Source organism: Bicyclus anynana, chromosome 17, assembly GCF_947172395.1.
Source record: "Bicyclus anynana chromosome 17, ilBicAnyn1.1, whole genome shotgun sequence".
Lineage (NCBI taxonomy): Eukaryota > Metazoa > Arthropoda > Insecta > Lepidoptera > Nymphalidae > Bicyclus > Bicyclus anynana.
This window is the reverse complement of record NC_069099.1, coordinates 8,669,252-8,686,119: the sequence shown is the minus strand read 5'-3', so window position 1 is coordinate 8,686,119 and position 16,868 is coordinate 8,669,252. Positions and strand designations below refer to the sequence as shown.

At 34.3% G+C, this 16,868-nt stretch overlaps 2 protein-coding genes across 3 annotated transcripts in view; one reads left to right on the top strand and one right to left on the bottom strand.

Moving 5' to 3' along the window:
• LOC112048064 (uncharacterized) overlaps nt 1-16,868 on the top strand; it is a 90,383-nt gene that overhangs the window by 26,574 nt on the left and 46,941 nt on the right. The window lies entirely within an intron of this gene.
• Nucleotides 8,315-16,674, bottom strand: LOC112048057 (uncharacterized). Its single transcript, XM_052886412.1, has 6 exons — nt 16,612-16,674; nt 11,496-11,669; nt 11,113-11,135; nt 9,917-9,975; nt 9,542-9,659; nt 8,315-8,734 (listed from the first exon to the last, which is right to left on the bottom strand). The coding sequence occupies exons 1-6, from the start codon at nt 16,612-16,614 to the stop codon at nt 8,695-8,697; spliced, it is 417 nt and encodes a 138-aa protein (XP_052742372.1). The 5' UTR covers nt 16,615-16,674; the 3' UTR covers nt 8,315-8,694.

Here is a 16,868-nt window from a genome sequence, read left to right as displayed (position 1 = left end):
CTGTCTTCAAATGCATTGATATCAAAAATAGGTAACATACTTAATGAAATGTGTCTTCTCATGCAGAAGTAAGATTGTATTGATCCCGTTTTGTCTTTTCCTTTACCCTTGAGGTATGTTGTAGGTTTAAGTTTAGGTTATGTATAGGTACTTTTCTCACCTATTTGTATTTATATTACCCTAGTGTATACATAGACACATGTTTGATTTTTGTAAATATTACCTACAACGTCTAGCCTAGCGTCCATGTAACATTTTTACATTGTTTTTTTTTATTTATTTTCATATATTTTTTAGACATCATACTATAATTTATTGTTCTAAAAAATCTGATCTGAAATATCTTATAAACTTTTCCTCTGTAGTATCTTATCAACAAACCTCCTGGTAACATGCAGAATCGTAATCTGCATGCTTTTGTGAGTTCAAAACTGTAAACAGAATGCCGTCGTCGAATTATGTACACACAATACTTTACAGCGCCTGGTCTATTACTTATGTTTGAGTTAACGAACGCGTGTCATCATAATGCAGTCGCCAGTCATGCCCCAAATAATAAGTTAATTAACAAGCAGCAATTATTCTGTACCCCGCGATACATAGGTAATTGTATAATCTGCAAAGAATAAAATATTATGTGGGTAGGTATCTACCAGTCGCGAAGGATGTAATTTTGACAAAGATAAGCCGTCCCATAAAAACTCATACCGCTTGATACTTACTTACTGCGGTATTTCGTACATTCATGTGTTTGTAGGCCTGTACGTGAAGACAAAATTACCGTGGACCAATAGCAAGAGCAGCGGATTGAATATATCGCTCTCTCTTTCGTCTCATCGCAACGAAAGTAAGCGATATTTGCGCTTCAGCACTTATTGGTTTGTGTGTGTATGTGTTTTTTCTCTTCACAAGATATGGCACGCATCTTAGGTCTACTGCTCACTGTCACTCATCGAGGTCGACAGACGCTGCTTTAGCCAGTGGCGGATTTAGTCCCAAGGCCCCAAAGGCCCGGCCCTAGGGCGGCCAGATGTTAGCGGCGATAAAAAATGTGGGAGTATCCAAAGGAGAATAACCAAAGGAGAAACCCAGTCTCTATGCAAACTCGAGCAGTTCAAAACCTGTCTCGGACGCAAAGATACATTTTCACCCCTCGGTGATGCCGGTCCCATAAGAAGCCTACGGCACTTACACAATCAAAAAAAAAAACAAACTCGAGCCCACACAATTGAAACGATACAAAGCTGACAATTGGCCATAAGTTAGAACCGTATAAGAAGATTCATGAGGCCAATAAAAAAAATCTACGTTGGCTATATCAGCTAAATTACTTGTTAAAGGTGCATTTGCGCAACTTGATTGGATCCGTTTGACATCAAATTCATTGCATCATCTCATTTTTTTTTCTTGTGAATGTGGTGGCTGCTACTCTGGGGCAAGACTACAAATCCGCCACTGGCTATGGCGTGTTGGCGACCGTCATTCATCAACCAGTCTTGTTAAGTGTCAAGCCCACCTCTAATTGAACAAACCTACTTTTTGCGCCACATGATGTTCGCGCATTCTGGTTTTCATCAACCTAGTTTGTCTTCCGCTGATGTAATAGAAAACAATTATAAGATATATAGGTTAATGTAGATTTTGTCAACCTCTTTAATGCCAAACTACCGTCTAAACACATTTTCTAGTTTATCGGTGTTTAATATCTAGGGAATATTTAAACTAAATACTACTTATTAGTCTACAATTCTTCTTCATACTTTCAGTACTCTAAAGTAATCCAAATCGTGACTTGGTTCAATATTTCATTAAAGAGATAATATGGGGATACTGGATTGGATAATAAATATTTAAATTATTGAGGCGCGATAATCTTGATTGAAGCAAAATTATTCAAATCAGTGAAAAAATGGCAGGAAGTAACATTAATATTTATGAGGAGTAGTAAAATACCTGACGATTCAAGTCAACAAATAGCTTTGGACAGGGTCTTTACAATCCTGTCGATGACACAACGACCAACAATTCATCTCAGCAATACTATAACAGCGTCTTTGGCGGCGAAGTCGGGGACCCTGATTTCTAGAATCAGAATACAGAACTGATACGCTCAGCCCAAAACAACCGAACAACCTCTGCACCAAGCCTTAAAAGAGACTCCCTTAGAGAGTCGTTCCCATCTCTTCTTTTGCCTTCGGGCCCCACCAGGTGATGCTATAGCGCTGCAACATCCCCGGTGACGCCGTTAAGGCCCTTATGGCAGTTACACAGTCAGAAAAGAAAGATACTGAGACGTATTTGTAGTAAAGAGTACTCCAAAATTGTTTTATGGTAACATTAATAAGGAACCTATTTTACGAGCAACATTTTTGATGGCATCAATAAACGCTTGCATGAGCATAATAATCTTAACGAAGCTACCAGTGTGTTTAATGTCCATAATTCCGGGAAGCGATAATAAGGTCATAATTAAAAGTAGAGTGTATCAGTATCTCTGATAAACTCTACTATTAATAACAATGGTTTTATAACATTACAAATACATTGTTGGAAATCTTTAAGCACGTTTGGGTGAATGTTATAAGTTCATAACTATTGGTTCAATGGTTAGTCTGTGTGGCTTTGGTTCACGAGGGCCTAAGTTTGACTCCGGCGTCGGGCTATGAATCACTGAACTTTTCTTTCAAATTAGTAAAAATGTCAGCCCGGAGTAAGGAATCTGGTGGTTCTTTACCCGCGCCTCGGATAGTATTATAAGTCTCGGTCATTATAATGATAAATAGCTGACGCCGCGCGGTTTCATCCGCGTGGTTTCCGTTCCCGTAGGAATACGGGGATAACCTATAGCCTTCCTTGATAAATAGGCTATCAAACACTGAAAGAATTATCAAATCGGACCAGTAGCGCGTTCAACCAAACAAACAAACTCTTCAACTTTATAATATTAGTATAGATTATCATTAACATCAGCTGATAGTTGTTTATCCTAAGTCCGCCAACCCGCATTTGACTAACGTAGTGAATCTAAGTTCCATATCCCCTCCATTATGTAGACGGAGGCCTGCAGTGGACCGTTAAAAATAGGCTGATAATTATGAGTAATTTAATTTTTTGTGTTGTATTATATTTCTATAGAAAGATAGAATCTACTCGTACCTATGTGTTATGTTAAAAAAATACGTTCTTGAAAAAATGCTGTCAAAATCTAAAGCCAAGGAAAAGAATGTGTCCTAAGGGCTACCTTGCAAAACCCCATAGTGTTCTCTGTCTCGCCGGCTATGCTATACTCTATTACGAATTTACGAAACGTCTCATAAATATGCATAGCGCTTCAACCAAGGTTATATGCGTATGGTTAGGCACGTAGAATCTATGATATCTTATAAAATAGACGAGCTATAGTACACCATCAAAATCTAATGTTAACTAGTGCATTTTTATGATTAAATAAATTATATTTTTTATAATAAATGCTATTATCACAGTCGCAGTATTCTTTGACGTCAATGAACATTGGTGTTGTAATATTAAGTTTGTCCAATATGTTGAACAGCGCACTAATCAAAATATTGTGTGCACGATAGATGCGGTTTATGACGATAACGTATAATTAGCACTTTTCAGTTTATATACAAAAATGCAAATCTTTCCTCATTATAGGTTACCCAGAATAGAGAATAATAATAATAAGACCGTTATAATCAATACTCCATACTTAATATTAGCTATAAATGCGAAAGTAAATCTGTCTGTCTTTCTTTTCACGGCTTGACTACTCGTACTAAACCGATTTGAACGAAATTCGGCAAAGAGATAAATAGGGCATTGGAACAGAACGCAATATTTTTATCTCGGAAAATTCATAGGTTCCACGGGATTCGTAAAAAACAGAATTTCACGCGATCGAAGTCACGGACGTCCGCTAGTAATATTATAAAGATGTAAAGTTCCCTCGATCTAATGAATCTAATTTGATGTTTCGTTTACTAATACAAAGCCACGATGTTTGTGTCATAGGTTATATTTTATTCCCATATTCCCACGGGAACGAGAACTACACGGGTGAAACTGCGGACTTCAATTTATCACTAACAACCTATATTCGGCTCACTGTTGAGCACGAGTCTCGAGGGTTAGGCCTTAGTCCACCACGCTGGCCCAATGCGAATTGGCAGACTTCACGTACATAGAGAATTAAGAAAATTCTCAGGTATGCAAGTTTCCTCACGTTGTTTTTCCTTCACCGTTTGAGACTTGATATTTAATTTCGTAAAATGCACATAACTGAAAAGTTGGAGGTGCATGCCCTGGACCGGATTCGAACCTACACCCTCCGGATCGAAGGCAGAGGTAATATCCACTAGGCTATTACGTCTCTTTATGTCTGTTAGTACCTACTAAGTAATTAATAAGTTGAGTGTATAACATTTAGTTATAATAAAACTACACTTCATGTCTACGTATAATGTGTATGTACATTATAATATTTAGTCCTTATAATACTTCACACTGCTCATATTCTGCATGAAAATTACGTTTAAACGCGTCACTTTCACAGTAGAGCCGCAATTGCAATTTGCTAGACAGATTAATGTGGCTATTTACTGGGAGCTTTGCAAAATTTCGAGTGTTATAATAAAATGGGGCAACGTAGGTGTGTCGACGTCATAGCTATCTAGTGTCTACACACCTACGCTTGGCGGAGTCGTGACGCCATATCACTCTTTACGTACTTACTTACGAGTATGTATGTTGTGACGTACTTTTTTATATGAATAGCAGAAGCTCGCAACTTCGCCGTGAAACTCAGTTTTCCACAAATCCCCCGGGAACCGTGGGGTTTTCCGAGGTAAAGTAGCCTATATGTTGCTCTATAACCTTCTCTATCTTCTAGTGAAAGTCCCATTTAAATGCCATCAGCTGTTCCAGAGACAAGTCCAGTCAAAAATAAAGTTCGTGTTTTAGTACACTTCAATTTTAATTAATGTATTGATTATTAGTACCTACCTGTCCGTTATGGATAGTCATCCTGGTTATTTTTAGTACTACTTATCATCTACTCCTTTTTACATATTATCATTATTATTATAATAGTTCGTAATCAGATGTTATGGTTAAAGACCACGATCGATTCCAATGCACGGGGGTGTAACATCATCAAATTACCAACTCTGCTAGTAAAACTTAAACCATGGACTAAATAAACTAACATCTAATGCAACCAGCTTCTTTTTACTTTCAGTAGTTTATAATTTTAATCTCATATTATGAATGTTAAAAAAAATTATTGAGTTGCACAATAGTTTCATATTGCCAACATGATTTAGTATTTTGATTGTGTAACAAATTACATTTATTTTAATCGTTACCATTTTATAGACCAGTTGCTATTACACAGGCAATGTTTGTGTCTTTAAACCATTAAAACTCGGTAAATTTAACACTGTAGTACAGAGTGTTACAGAATGAGTGTCTTTCTTAAATTAGTCCGTTTGTATTCTTCCCGTTTTAGAGGATCCGTTGCTCGTAAGGAAGTTGGCGTGATGCCAACTTGTTTGGTTCGGCCGGTGATGTATTTGATACATATGGTAGGCTGAGATCAGTATCTGGATAGTTTTGTTTAATTCTATTGATCTTAAGTCATCGTTCAAGCTGTTTATGTTATAAATAGGATCAAGCGAAAGAAACAAGTAGACTTAGATGCTCACAAATATAAATACACTAGTGGACCCTACAAAGCATCGCTTTGACTTATGCACTTACTTATTCCCTACCCCTACCTAACCCCTACCCTATAAAATACCCCCTATCCCCGTCTTCTGCTTCTAAGCTACCTCTCCACCAATTCTCAGCCAAATCGGATCAGCCCTTCTTGAAATATAAATAGTTTAACTAACACGACTTTCTTTTGTTGATATCGATGAGGTGGTATTTGCAATTAATATATCAAAATGTTATAATCCTAATAATGTGGTAAATTTTTGCCAAAATTTACGCCTTTCCTACTTGGTTTAAAGAACGCATGTATCGAGAATTTCACGTTCTCAAGATTCCGATGTAAGTTGCGTCGACTAGATTTAGCCTGAATGAAATATGTAGCTGTATCTGTTTTGTATCCTAACTATTTAAAAACTTTATGTGACTTTCATTTGTTTACCGACTTTATGGGTTTCGTGATACCATTTCCCCGTTAACTGATCTGATATCGGGCATCAGACGTCAATTAAGTCATGGTGAATTACTTTCTGCGTTTTCTTGTTATTTTACATTTTGCGTTTTAATTATATTTATTATTTACCTTCTCTTTGTTTTTCGTTGGTTGAAAATTGTAGATAATTTCAAATGAGATCTTACAATGCTTTTACAATAACTCAATGTGACGCACGCACTAGGTAAATGAGCGGGTATTAATAAATCCATTTGTATTGTTTACAGAATCGTGTCGAATTTAATTTATTCCATTCTAAGAAGATATTTAATGTTTGGACGTTGGCGTAGATGTTTGAATTGTTTGGAATGTTCTGTCCTACGAGTATTTAGCAACTCTGCAAAACATTTCTAGCTATTTTACAGTTTGCAATATCAGGCTAGATAATTTGATCCTCAACGTATTGCAATTATGCAATTATGACATTTGCTTAATAACATTGTACCTACGTGGTTGTTTTAGCAAATGCTAGCGTATCATATTGTATGAGATAAACAACGCTCAAGAAACGTTTTTCTTGATTTAGTTGTTACCTCTAGGGCTTTAAAGCTTAAAGTTCTGTTCAGTATCTTTATCGTACTAACACTATGTTGGTCTTTCTCCATTTAGTGAAGTACTAGTCATAATTCTGGGTGTAATAAAATAATAAATAACAGCTTGACGCTTGTAACTATGTAATTATTATCGTGTGGAATAATTTCGTAATCGTGTAGTTTTCCTTGAACTCCATAAGTGCGAGCATTTATCTCCTTTATTGACTCTGAACACAACGTACCTATCGTTCACGGTTAAGTATTAAAACACGTTGATAGAGACTTAATTCTATATATTTTAAACACAATATTCAACACTACAGGACATTAAGGAAAAAGTCACAAACCTAAATTAAATTAGTAAACAATTAGTGACCGTTAACTTTAAAAACTCGGTCTAATCTGTTTCATGAGATGAAAGATTCTCAAATCAAAATAAGAAAGTTTTTGAGAAACTTTCGCACATTGTTGTTTCTTTATTAACTTGCTATGTGCACTTTATTCGCATTGATAATAAAGATAATGATGATAATTAGAAACTTTCGATGTTGTAAGTTTGGTAAGTTCTTAAGTTAACGCAAAACAAATAATGACAATATATTTATGTATAAATAGATATATAATTTAGTTTGATCACGTTAGTGCCTACTTTATTATTGCTTCCTTGTACTTGGAACACGAAACTGAGTGATTCTTTAAATAGAACCTATTATGAAGTCGAAACAATAGCTTTTAAAATAAACGTTTTCCGTCATTAAGAACTCCGTGATTCGAAATCCACGTGGTACGTTCGAGAGAATTATACCCGAGCCACAATACTTAGTTCCCACAAACACGTTCAATAATTTCATTATTGATATAAGCGTCATGTGAATCGCGACATTTGCTAACTCATACTCGATAAGTTCCTTGAAGTCAAGTTATATTATAGGTTTCTTTGGAAAATGTGTTTTACTCAAGTCAAACGGTCAAGGTCTTTGTAAAATCATTTCGCCTCGTTTGAAGTATTTCTCAGAAATCATTTTAAATGTCTTTTTTGTTAAAGTCCAAGTGTATGTTCAACGATCATTCTATACTTTATTTTAGACACTATTAGTTATTCAACTTATATCCATTATCTCTAATCTCTTCGTTTGAACTATATCTGCAAAAAATCTTCATATTTAGATCCATTATGTATTAAAGAAGTTGTCAGTGCTGGCATACGGTACCTTGCATGTTTACTTTACGTTCCGAGGTCACTTATGTTCTCATTACGCAGAACATGTTCAATCAGGTGCGCCGGTTGTTTGGCTTCCTACATCATGTTCCCTTTGCAATCTTGGCAAAAACATCTGGCACATGGCTTGATGTTATACTTCTTGTAGGTATAATTTTAGTTTCTCCTTAGAAAAGACGTAAATACAGCAGGATTTAGCAGAATATGATAAATCAGTTTTGCCCCGTTTTTGCTGTAATCTACCTACTGGTAGATAAGTCGACCCTATGGAAAATTAATAACTTCTCCCGAGATAACTTACTTCAGACCACAAAGTAAAAAATGGGATCAAATAAAGGGCAAGGGTATTAGAGAGATATTATATTAAAATAAATATGGGCTTAACCCAACGGTGGCTTTATTGTTAAGAGTATATAAAAAGGTCAGAAAAAATATGTTCAATGTAATGGTATTCACGACCTTGGGTAATACATTTTAGATTTGCCAAATCTTGAATTCACAAAGAAAAGCTATGCTTGGAGAAATAATAAATTATTTAGAATTGCAGTATGTTTTATGTTTAAGATGGGCTGAAATACAGCAGAGCTCTAGATACAGACAGCAAATAAAACATTTTTACAGATTACACATGTTTATGATAATTATAAATTACAAAGAAAAATTGAAAAGTTCACTATGGCTTAATACATTTGAAGGATTTACTCATAACTGCAAAATGCCTGGTAGCTAACATTTTACCAAGAGTGTGGTATAGGTGGCACTTCTTTATAGTACCTGTAAATATGACACAATAATCTATTAAATTAATTCGGTTATTTACAGATAGGTATCTAAAAAATCGGCGATTACGTAATATAATATCTAAAGTTGTTTACAAATCGTAAGTAATGTTATTATATCTATAACAAGCAGACGCCCCATGATTTCACGCGCGTAGTTCCCGTTTGGTAAAAGAAATTTCTAAATCGGTACTGTAGATCTAGAGATTACCCCCTACAACCTCATTCATCTCTTTCTATTAGAGTATCGAAATCAGTTCATCTAGTAAATACTAAACTATAGAGGAACTGCCTTCGACACGTTAGAACATTTTAAAATTTGAGGATGGTTCCAAACAGCTAAAGTGTGGGAATGTGTTTCATCAGTTTGTGGTTCCTGCTACAAATCCTACAAGGCAATAGTAAATAGGCATCATCTAAGTAGGCGCATTCTAAGCGCAAGGGTATCGAACAAAAGGAAAGTGCTGCCGGTTTAACTTACTAGATTAATAGCTACCCATTTTCGGCTCACTGTTGAGCACGAGTCTTCTCTCAGAATAAATGCAGTTAGGTCAATAGTCTACCACGCTGGCCCTATGCGGATCGGCAGACTTCACACACGTAGAGAATTAAGAAAATTCTCAGGTATGCAGATTTCCTCACCTTTTGAGACAAATGATATTTAATTTCTTAAAATGCACATAACTGAAAAGTTGGAGGTGCATGTCTCGGACTGGATCCGAATCGAAGGCAGAGATCATATCCACTGGGCTATCACGGTTCTTAACTTACTGCGTTAAGTATGAATTAGAATAACGCTTACCTCACGAATCCCCCTAAAGGCGAGAAAGCTTTGTCATTTAGTGGCAGCAGAACAGACGAAGACTTTAAACTTTGCGGTAGCTTGATGAAGTATTTCACGCTGCTTGGTATTAGTATGCCTAGAATTAAATGATATGAATTATATTATCACCCCATTTCCGTGGGAATACGAGAATAAATTATGGCCGTACACAAAATATAACGTGGCATTCTATTGGTAAAGAATATTCAAAATCGGTTTAATAGATCCAGAGACTACCCCACAATCAATACAATATAAGTACAATCTCACAAAAACACAAACATAACCTCTTTATAATTAGTTTAGTTAATAATAACTAGTAACCACAATGCGTATTTTGTAATATTTTCTCACCATTTGCGTCGTATTTGTATTTCCTCAACAGTGACTGCATTGAAGGGTTTTGAATATTATAGTATGCGCATTATCATCTGAGTCATCCGGTCATAAAAGTCAAAAAAGATAGGAATGTGCAGCGCGCCTACCTGCGCACCCTAATTATCGATAAACGGCTACCTGCGCACGTGCTAATGATGAGTCAATAATGATTTGGACGATTCTGATTGGTCGGTTTCTAATGTAATTGCATTGCGTATTTTTTTTGCTATAAATGTGTTTACTGCAATTAAATAAATACATTCATGTGTTACTCGTTGCGCACTATGGATACTAATATATAATAAATTTGGCAGAAGACGAAGATTCTGATGATGAAGACTCAGATGAAGATTAATTTTATTTAGTTAATAATTATATAATATGAAATATGTATTATATTAAATCAAATATTGTTAATTTTTTTAATTTTGTGAACAAGATACGATAATAAACTTTACTTATCGATAATATGTCTTTCATTGTTACACCCTTCACTAGACGGCTCCATAAGACCCATAAGTGCAAGCGAGATAGATATAGAGAAATGATTTATGGCCCTAAGACTCAGTTGTTAATGCTATTAAAGTATGCGCGTTATCATCTGAGTCGTCCGGTCATAAAAGTCAAAAAAGATAGGAATGTGCAGCGCGCCTACCTGCGCACCCTAATTATCGATAAACGGCTACCTGCGCACGTGCTAATGATGAGTCAATAATGATTTGGACGATTCTGATTGGTCGGTTTCTAATGTAATTGCATTGCGTATTTTTTTTGCTATAAATGTGTTTACTGCAATTAAATAAATACATTCATGTGTTACTCGTTGCGCACTATGGATACTTTATTTAATTATCTAATTAGAGATCACGCGCCGCTTATAATAAATTTGGCAGAAGACGAAGATTCTGATGATGAAGACTCAGATGAAGATTAATTTTATTTAGTTAATAATTATATAATATGAAATATGTATTATATTAAATCAAATATTGTTAATTTTTTTAATTTTGTGAACAAGATACGATAATAAACTTTACTTATCGATAATATGTCTTTCATTGTTACACCCTTCACTAGACGGCTCCATAAGACCCATAAGTGCAAGCGAGATAGATATAGAGAAATGATTTATGGCCCTAAGACTCAGTTGTTAACGCGCGTACTATAGTATAGATAGGACAACGATGGCGCAGGGCTGTAAAATTTAAATATAATGATACATTTCAAATGTAAATTCTTTAAGCAATTTACGGATCTGATAATTCCTTAACTTTCGCACACGAATTCTTATAGATTTGTAATTATTGAGTTTTTTTTTAAATTATTTTTAGAAAAACTGACAGTAAATTCTTCAGATAAAAATAGCAACAGAGTTTTTAGAATCGATTCAATGGATCTGATGTTATTATTATTATTATTATCTATTGTTTAAATAATTTTTTAGTAATAATTAATTATGTTTAGAAATGATAAATTTAAATCCCTACTAATTAAATCTTTAATTTATTTTAATGTTATAATAAAAATAATTTATTATTTACAAATATTGTTTTACCTTTTTTGTAATTGCATTTTTTGTTTTGATTGGTTCTTGCTCGAAATCTTCATCATCAAACGCTTTGGGTATTGTTTCTTTTTCATTGTTACCCTCATTAGGTATCATACAGTTTGTTCCTAAGTTTCTAGCTGTTACATCAGCCTCACTTTCGTAGAAAATTGGAAGCATTCTCTGAAATATTAAAAAAATATTAGTATTAAACTTTAAATTATTATTAAACAGCGCAAGACTTGTTTTATATTGCTGTATAAAACTCAATTGAAGCGTGGATATGGAACCAGCACTTACGTTTTCAATTTCTAGAACATTAAAAAATAGTACCATTAAAATTCCTATCAACCTCATTGCGAACTATTCCAAATAACTTCCTCAACTGAAGGTGAATTAGTCCATTAAATAAGTTCTAGTTTGAAAATAATCTCGGATATCGTTAATACGAGTAATACTTACACACGGATCTTGTTGTTTTTAAACAACTGCTACATACTAACGATCACTTTTAACTTGCCCTCATTTGCTTTATATCGTACATGGCAAACGCTACCTTATCTTGTAATTTCAAATTATATTGTGTTAGATCATTTGATTGTGGCTTGTTCCTTAAATCACACAGTAAGTAACGTTCACTAATCTGTATTTAGGAGTACACTATTATTACAAACTTACAGATTCCCGCCTATGTTACTTGAACTTTTCAAATCGGTCCAGTATGTCCAGTATCTAGTTTCGTTTATTTTTGTTACAAATCGGCATTTGTAATAAACAAAAACAATAAAATCAAATCTTACCACTTTATAATATTAGCTTGTCATTAGATATGATTATGGAAACCTAATTGCTTTTATGCTTAGATGTCTATCGGAAAATTCCTCGAAGTGTAAATAGATTGAGTTTCATCCTCGAATTATTATTGTCTTGTTTTCTTTCTAGTAAGTGGAGCAACGGTTCAATAAACGTAGATTTTCAAAGCAAACAAACAATTTTATGAAACAAATAACAAACGCGTTTGTTTACATTTGCACTTTGTTTTTTTAGTTTAGTTTACATTTGTACAGTTTATATGCCTTTTATAGTTATTGGCAATCAATCTATACGTTGTGGTATATGAATTATTTATTATAATTTTTTTCTGTTGTATGTTTAATATTCTATTAAACATACAACAGAAAAAAAAACAAAAAATGTGTTTATCTATGTTCAAACATTATATTTAAACATTATACTATGCTTTAACCTGATTCATATATAATCTGCATGGATTCGGAACGACTGAAACGTTCAAGTGATTGTACGTAATAGGCCGTACAGAACACTTTAGTATTTTAGTCGAGTACGAACAATTTTTGAATTTATAGGCCAGAAATCGTTATTACTCGACTAAAATACTAAGGTAGTCCGAACTAGGCATAAGTGAGAGTGAGTGTACTTAAATCTATTTCGATGTGCGATACTGATATGATATAGTATACTGTTTGCATCCGAAGACCAGTTACGGCACTCTAAACGCAGGGGCTATCACAAGCTCCTTAATTAATAATCTAATCGCAGCATTTTTTCCTAGTATTTTTAGTGCGAATGCCCAAGAACTTTCTGCTCCTTTTGAGCATTTATTGTAAGAAGTATTTATACTGTTCATTAGTTGATTAAATAAAGAATTATACCTACTAATATTTTTGGTACGATATTTTTTGTGCCAAAAAGATTAAAGGTCTTCCCATAAAACTAGACTCTGTGTGTCTAGTGGGAGTTTTCAATATTTTCATGCTGTTACTATTGTGTTGACGTAAACACAAATTTATATGGAGTTGAAACAGTTGTACAGTAGTTCCACTAGATGGCGCTGTTTCAATTCCTTAGAAATTCGCGTTGACGTTAACGCGTTTGACACAGTATCAAATTGCCACTGTTTGATGCAGTATGAAAATATTGAAAACTTCCACTAGGCACACAGTTCGAGGAAGGAAAAAAAATATAATTTCTGTTTGCCTCAAATCACTCGTGCATATTTGTTATTCTTGATTACTTTTGGCGAATCGTAGGCAACTTTGACCTTGTTAAGGGCCTCAACCCAACTCATCGATTATTTCGGCAACATTCAACGGTTATTGCTTGGGTACAAGTTCGTAACGGAAATCAATTACAAACACCATGACAACATTCACCTAGGCAACTGTCCTCAAGGCAAATTAATCTATTATCTACTTGTTAGTTGTTACGTGATTAAATTTTTTGTACTTAAATCTATACTAATATTATAAAGAGGTAAAGTTTGTCCTGTAGGGGGTAATCTCTGGATCTAATAATCTGATTTTGTAAAATCTTTTACCACTAGAAAGATATGTTATTTCTGAGTGTCAAAGGCTATATTTCATCCCCATCTATTCTCAAGAGAACCGCGTCGGCTAGTAACATAAAAAAGACTTGGATGGAGAACTTCTTCCTTTTTTAAAGTCGGTTAAAAATATAATAAATGTTATCGCTTTATAGTAGTAAACATCTGAATTTCTTGATTTGACCTTTAAACGGATAGTGGTTTGATGATTGATTGAGAGGTGTGAGATCATACATTTCTACGAGGAAGGTCTGCTGATTTTCACGATAGCAAAAATGTTCTGTTTATACCTTGTAATTCTATAATGGTAGTCTGTAACCTTGCAAATAAATAAAGTAGATATAGGTTATTATGCAAAAATGGGTTTTTTTTATTAAAAAAGAAAAGATTAAAATTACGCACCCATACCATGTGACACACAACACACTCGTAAAATGATTCTTCAACCACATCTTCAACATTAGCTTTATTGAACAGTTGAGTCTGAGATTCTGCATTGATAAATTTTAATATGAAATTACCAATGACTGTAAAATAACCTTCGACCTTTTTTTATGAGACGCTGTGTTAACAGGTTAAATTGACGTGCAATTATGTTTAATTATGCTCCTCGGCCTGTAGACTTGACGTATTTTGTTACAATAAATCAGACTACAGAATTTCAAAAGGAAAAGTTGTTTTAGCTAAAAATAGTTTCTTTCAGTTTTCTTATCAGACGTCAGAAAATTCTATAATACAGAGTTAAAGGAAATAAATAAATGACGTAAAGTCTACCTTCAGCAGGCCAAGTCACAAACTTTGACATATGTTATTGGACATGTACGAAACTTACCAACTAGCTATTGCTAGTAGTTATTAAGTCACGTGATTTCGTATTCACTATTTATTTAATACTGACTGAGATTCTGGGTAAATATATCATTCATCATCGGTGCCTATTGACAACTCTTCGTGGATATCATACGATAGAGTATGCAGATGAAATTGCCCTGGATTTCTGTTAACAATGGGTTTTACGGAATACCAGAAATGCGGTAGTTATTGCAATAATTAGAAAACGGAAGTCATCCCTCCTGGCAAGACTGCGGGTGAGCCCCAATAGTATCTTGAACATGTTAGCAAGCAAGACTGACTCGCCAATCCTGCAGAAATTTATTTCTGTTTTGGTGCGGTGAGGAGATTGTTAATGTATTTATTCTATCCTCTTAAATATAATTGTGTATCTTCTAACATATTTTATAAGTTATCTTAATGTAACTAACCAATGGGCCTGTGTTGCCATAAATAAATAAAGAAATTATTATTATAATTATTATTATTGCTTTGATGTTAATTATGATAACAAACATACGTCGAAGTTAGTGAACTGATCGTCAAATCAAGTCATAAAGAAATTCTGTTTAGAAATTAAAAGGCGTTCAAGAATATACTCGTATTGTAAATGATCAAAATCTGAAATGAATTGCCCATTTTGAACGGAAGTTGAACGCTGAAAATATAATAAAATATTAGGAGTATACAGTGACGAGCATAATTACGAGTATAACGTTAATGTTAAATTAATGATATTTTAATATTTTACCCATTTATAAATATTTAAGTATTAACCTTGGTACGGTTTTTGTTATGCTATTGTGCTGTTGGTTTTGTTCCGACACAATCTGTGTTTACATTAACCGCACTTATCTGTCCGACTCCTTGTTTGTTATCTTTTCTTCGGTGCATATTTGCCATGTGGTTTTTAGTATAAATATTTTCATTATTTAGGGGTTTTGGAGGTTTTATTTCCTTAATATTCTGTTGCTGCCGAATCATCGATGCATACTTCATATTTCGACTTTAATGATCTAGAGTTTTTAACATTTGATATAATATTTTATTATGCTTTATTGTTTTTCTTACTTATTACTTAAGTTTATCGATTATGTAGTTATGAGATAGATGCTTAGGCTTTTCATAGAGGCGAAAGTAAGTCTTTCTGTCTGTTTTCACGGCTAGCCTATCCTGGACGTGAGGAAATAAGTTCCAATGCCAATACTAATGCAAAGTCAGTGCCAATGCCATGCTTGTTTCTACCGCCAAGCAGCATTGCTGTGTTCTGCGGCCTTATTATGTACCTCTGTGTACCATTCAAATAATGAGTCAGTACCATTGATTTTAGTCGTATTTTCGTTTTGTGATCATCTAACATAGTTATTTCAACGAAATGATCTAAACTATGCCATGTTATATCAAGTGCCAATGGTGTTTTGTTTTAATAATCCTCTAACATGAATATTTCAACATAATTACGTATTACGTATCACTTACCAGAGTTTGTTAAAATAACGTACGTAAAATTGATATAATTACGTAAAACTGCGGTAAAATCGTTTAAAAAGCAATGTTAGATATTTGCAAAAAATAGACTGATTAGGTATATGAATGATACACCGAGTTACATATTGACCCTGCTGATCGGAAGGATGCCCGTAATTACACCGGCAACCATGCCGCTTACAAGCACATAACAAGATTTCATCGTCTAGGTTGATTATCTCAGGACAGCAATTTGTAAGTCGTGGTTCTTGCATATCCTGTAGGCTTAGCAAGCATCAAAAACATATCTCGTGAAGAGAAAAAGATAAATATCGACCAATAGCGGCTGAATTGTCCAGCTCTTTTGTCGATGTTTCTGACTCTGCCTCTGACCAATAGGTCGACAATTGTTTTACTTTTGTGTCGTGTTGCACAATTTGGCCTAATGGGAAGTGTTGTTAATGGCAACGGGTTTCCACTTACCATCAGGTGGATTAGCTCAGTCCGTTAATTTATAACTATAAAATGTTTTCTTTCTTAATGTATTGAGGTTTGACATCGCCTCAAGTTGATGATCTCAGGCCAGCAATTTATGGGACGTGTGTATGTGTGCAATTTATGGGACGTGTGTATGTGTGCAAGCGTCAACAACATATCCCGTGAAGAGAAAAAACAAATATCGACCAATAGTGGCTGAGTTGTCTAACTCTTATGTCGATATTTCTGATTCTGCCTCTGAA

What these genes read in the sequence shown, in the direction of transcription:
- LOC112048057 (XM_052886412.1), bottom strand. An exon ending in TGCGCCATCGTTGTCCTATC is followed by an intron (nt 9,976 to 11,112) that starts TATACTATAGTA and finishes ATGCGCATACTA; the next exon opens with TAATATTCAAAACCCTTCAA. An exon ending in ATACAAATACGACGCAAATG is followed by an intron (nt 9,660 to 9,916) that starts GTGAGAAAATAT and finishes ATTTAATTCTAG; the next exon opens with GCATACTAATACCAAGCAGC.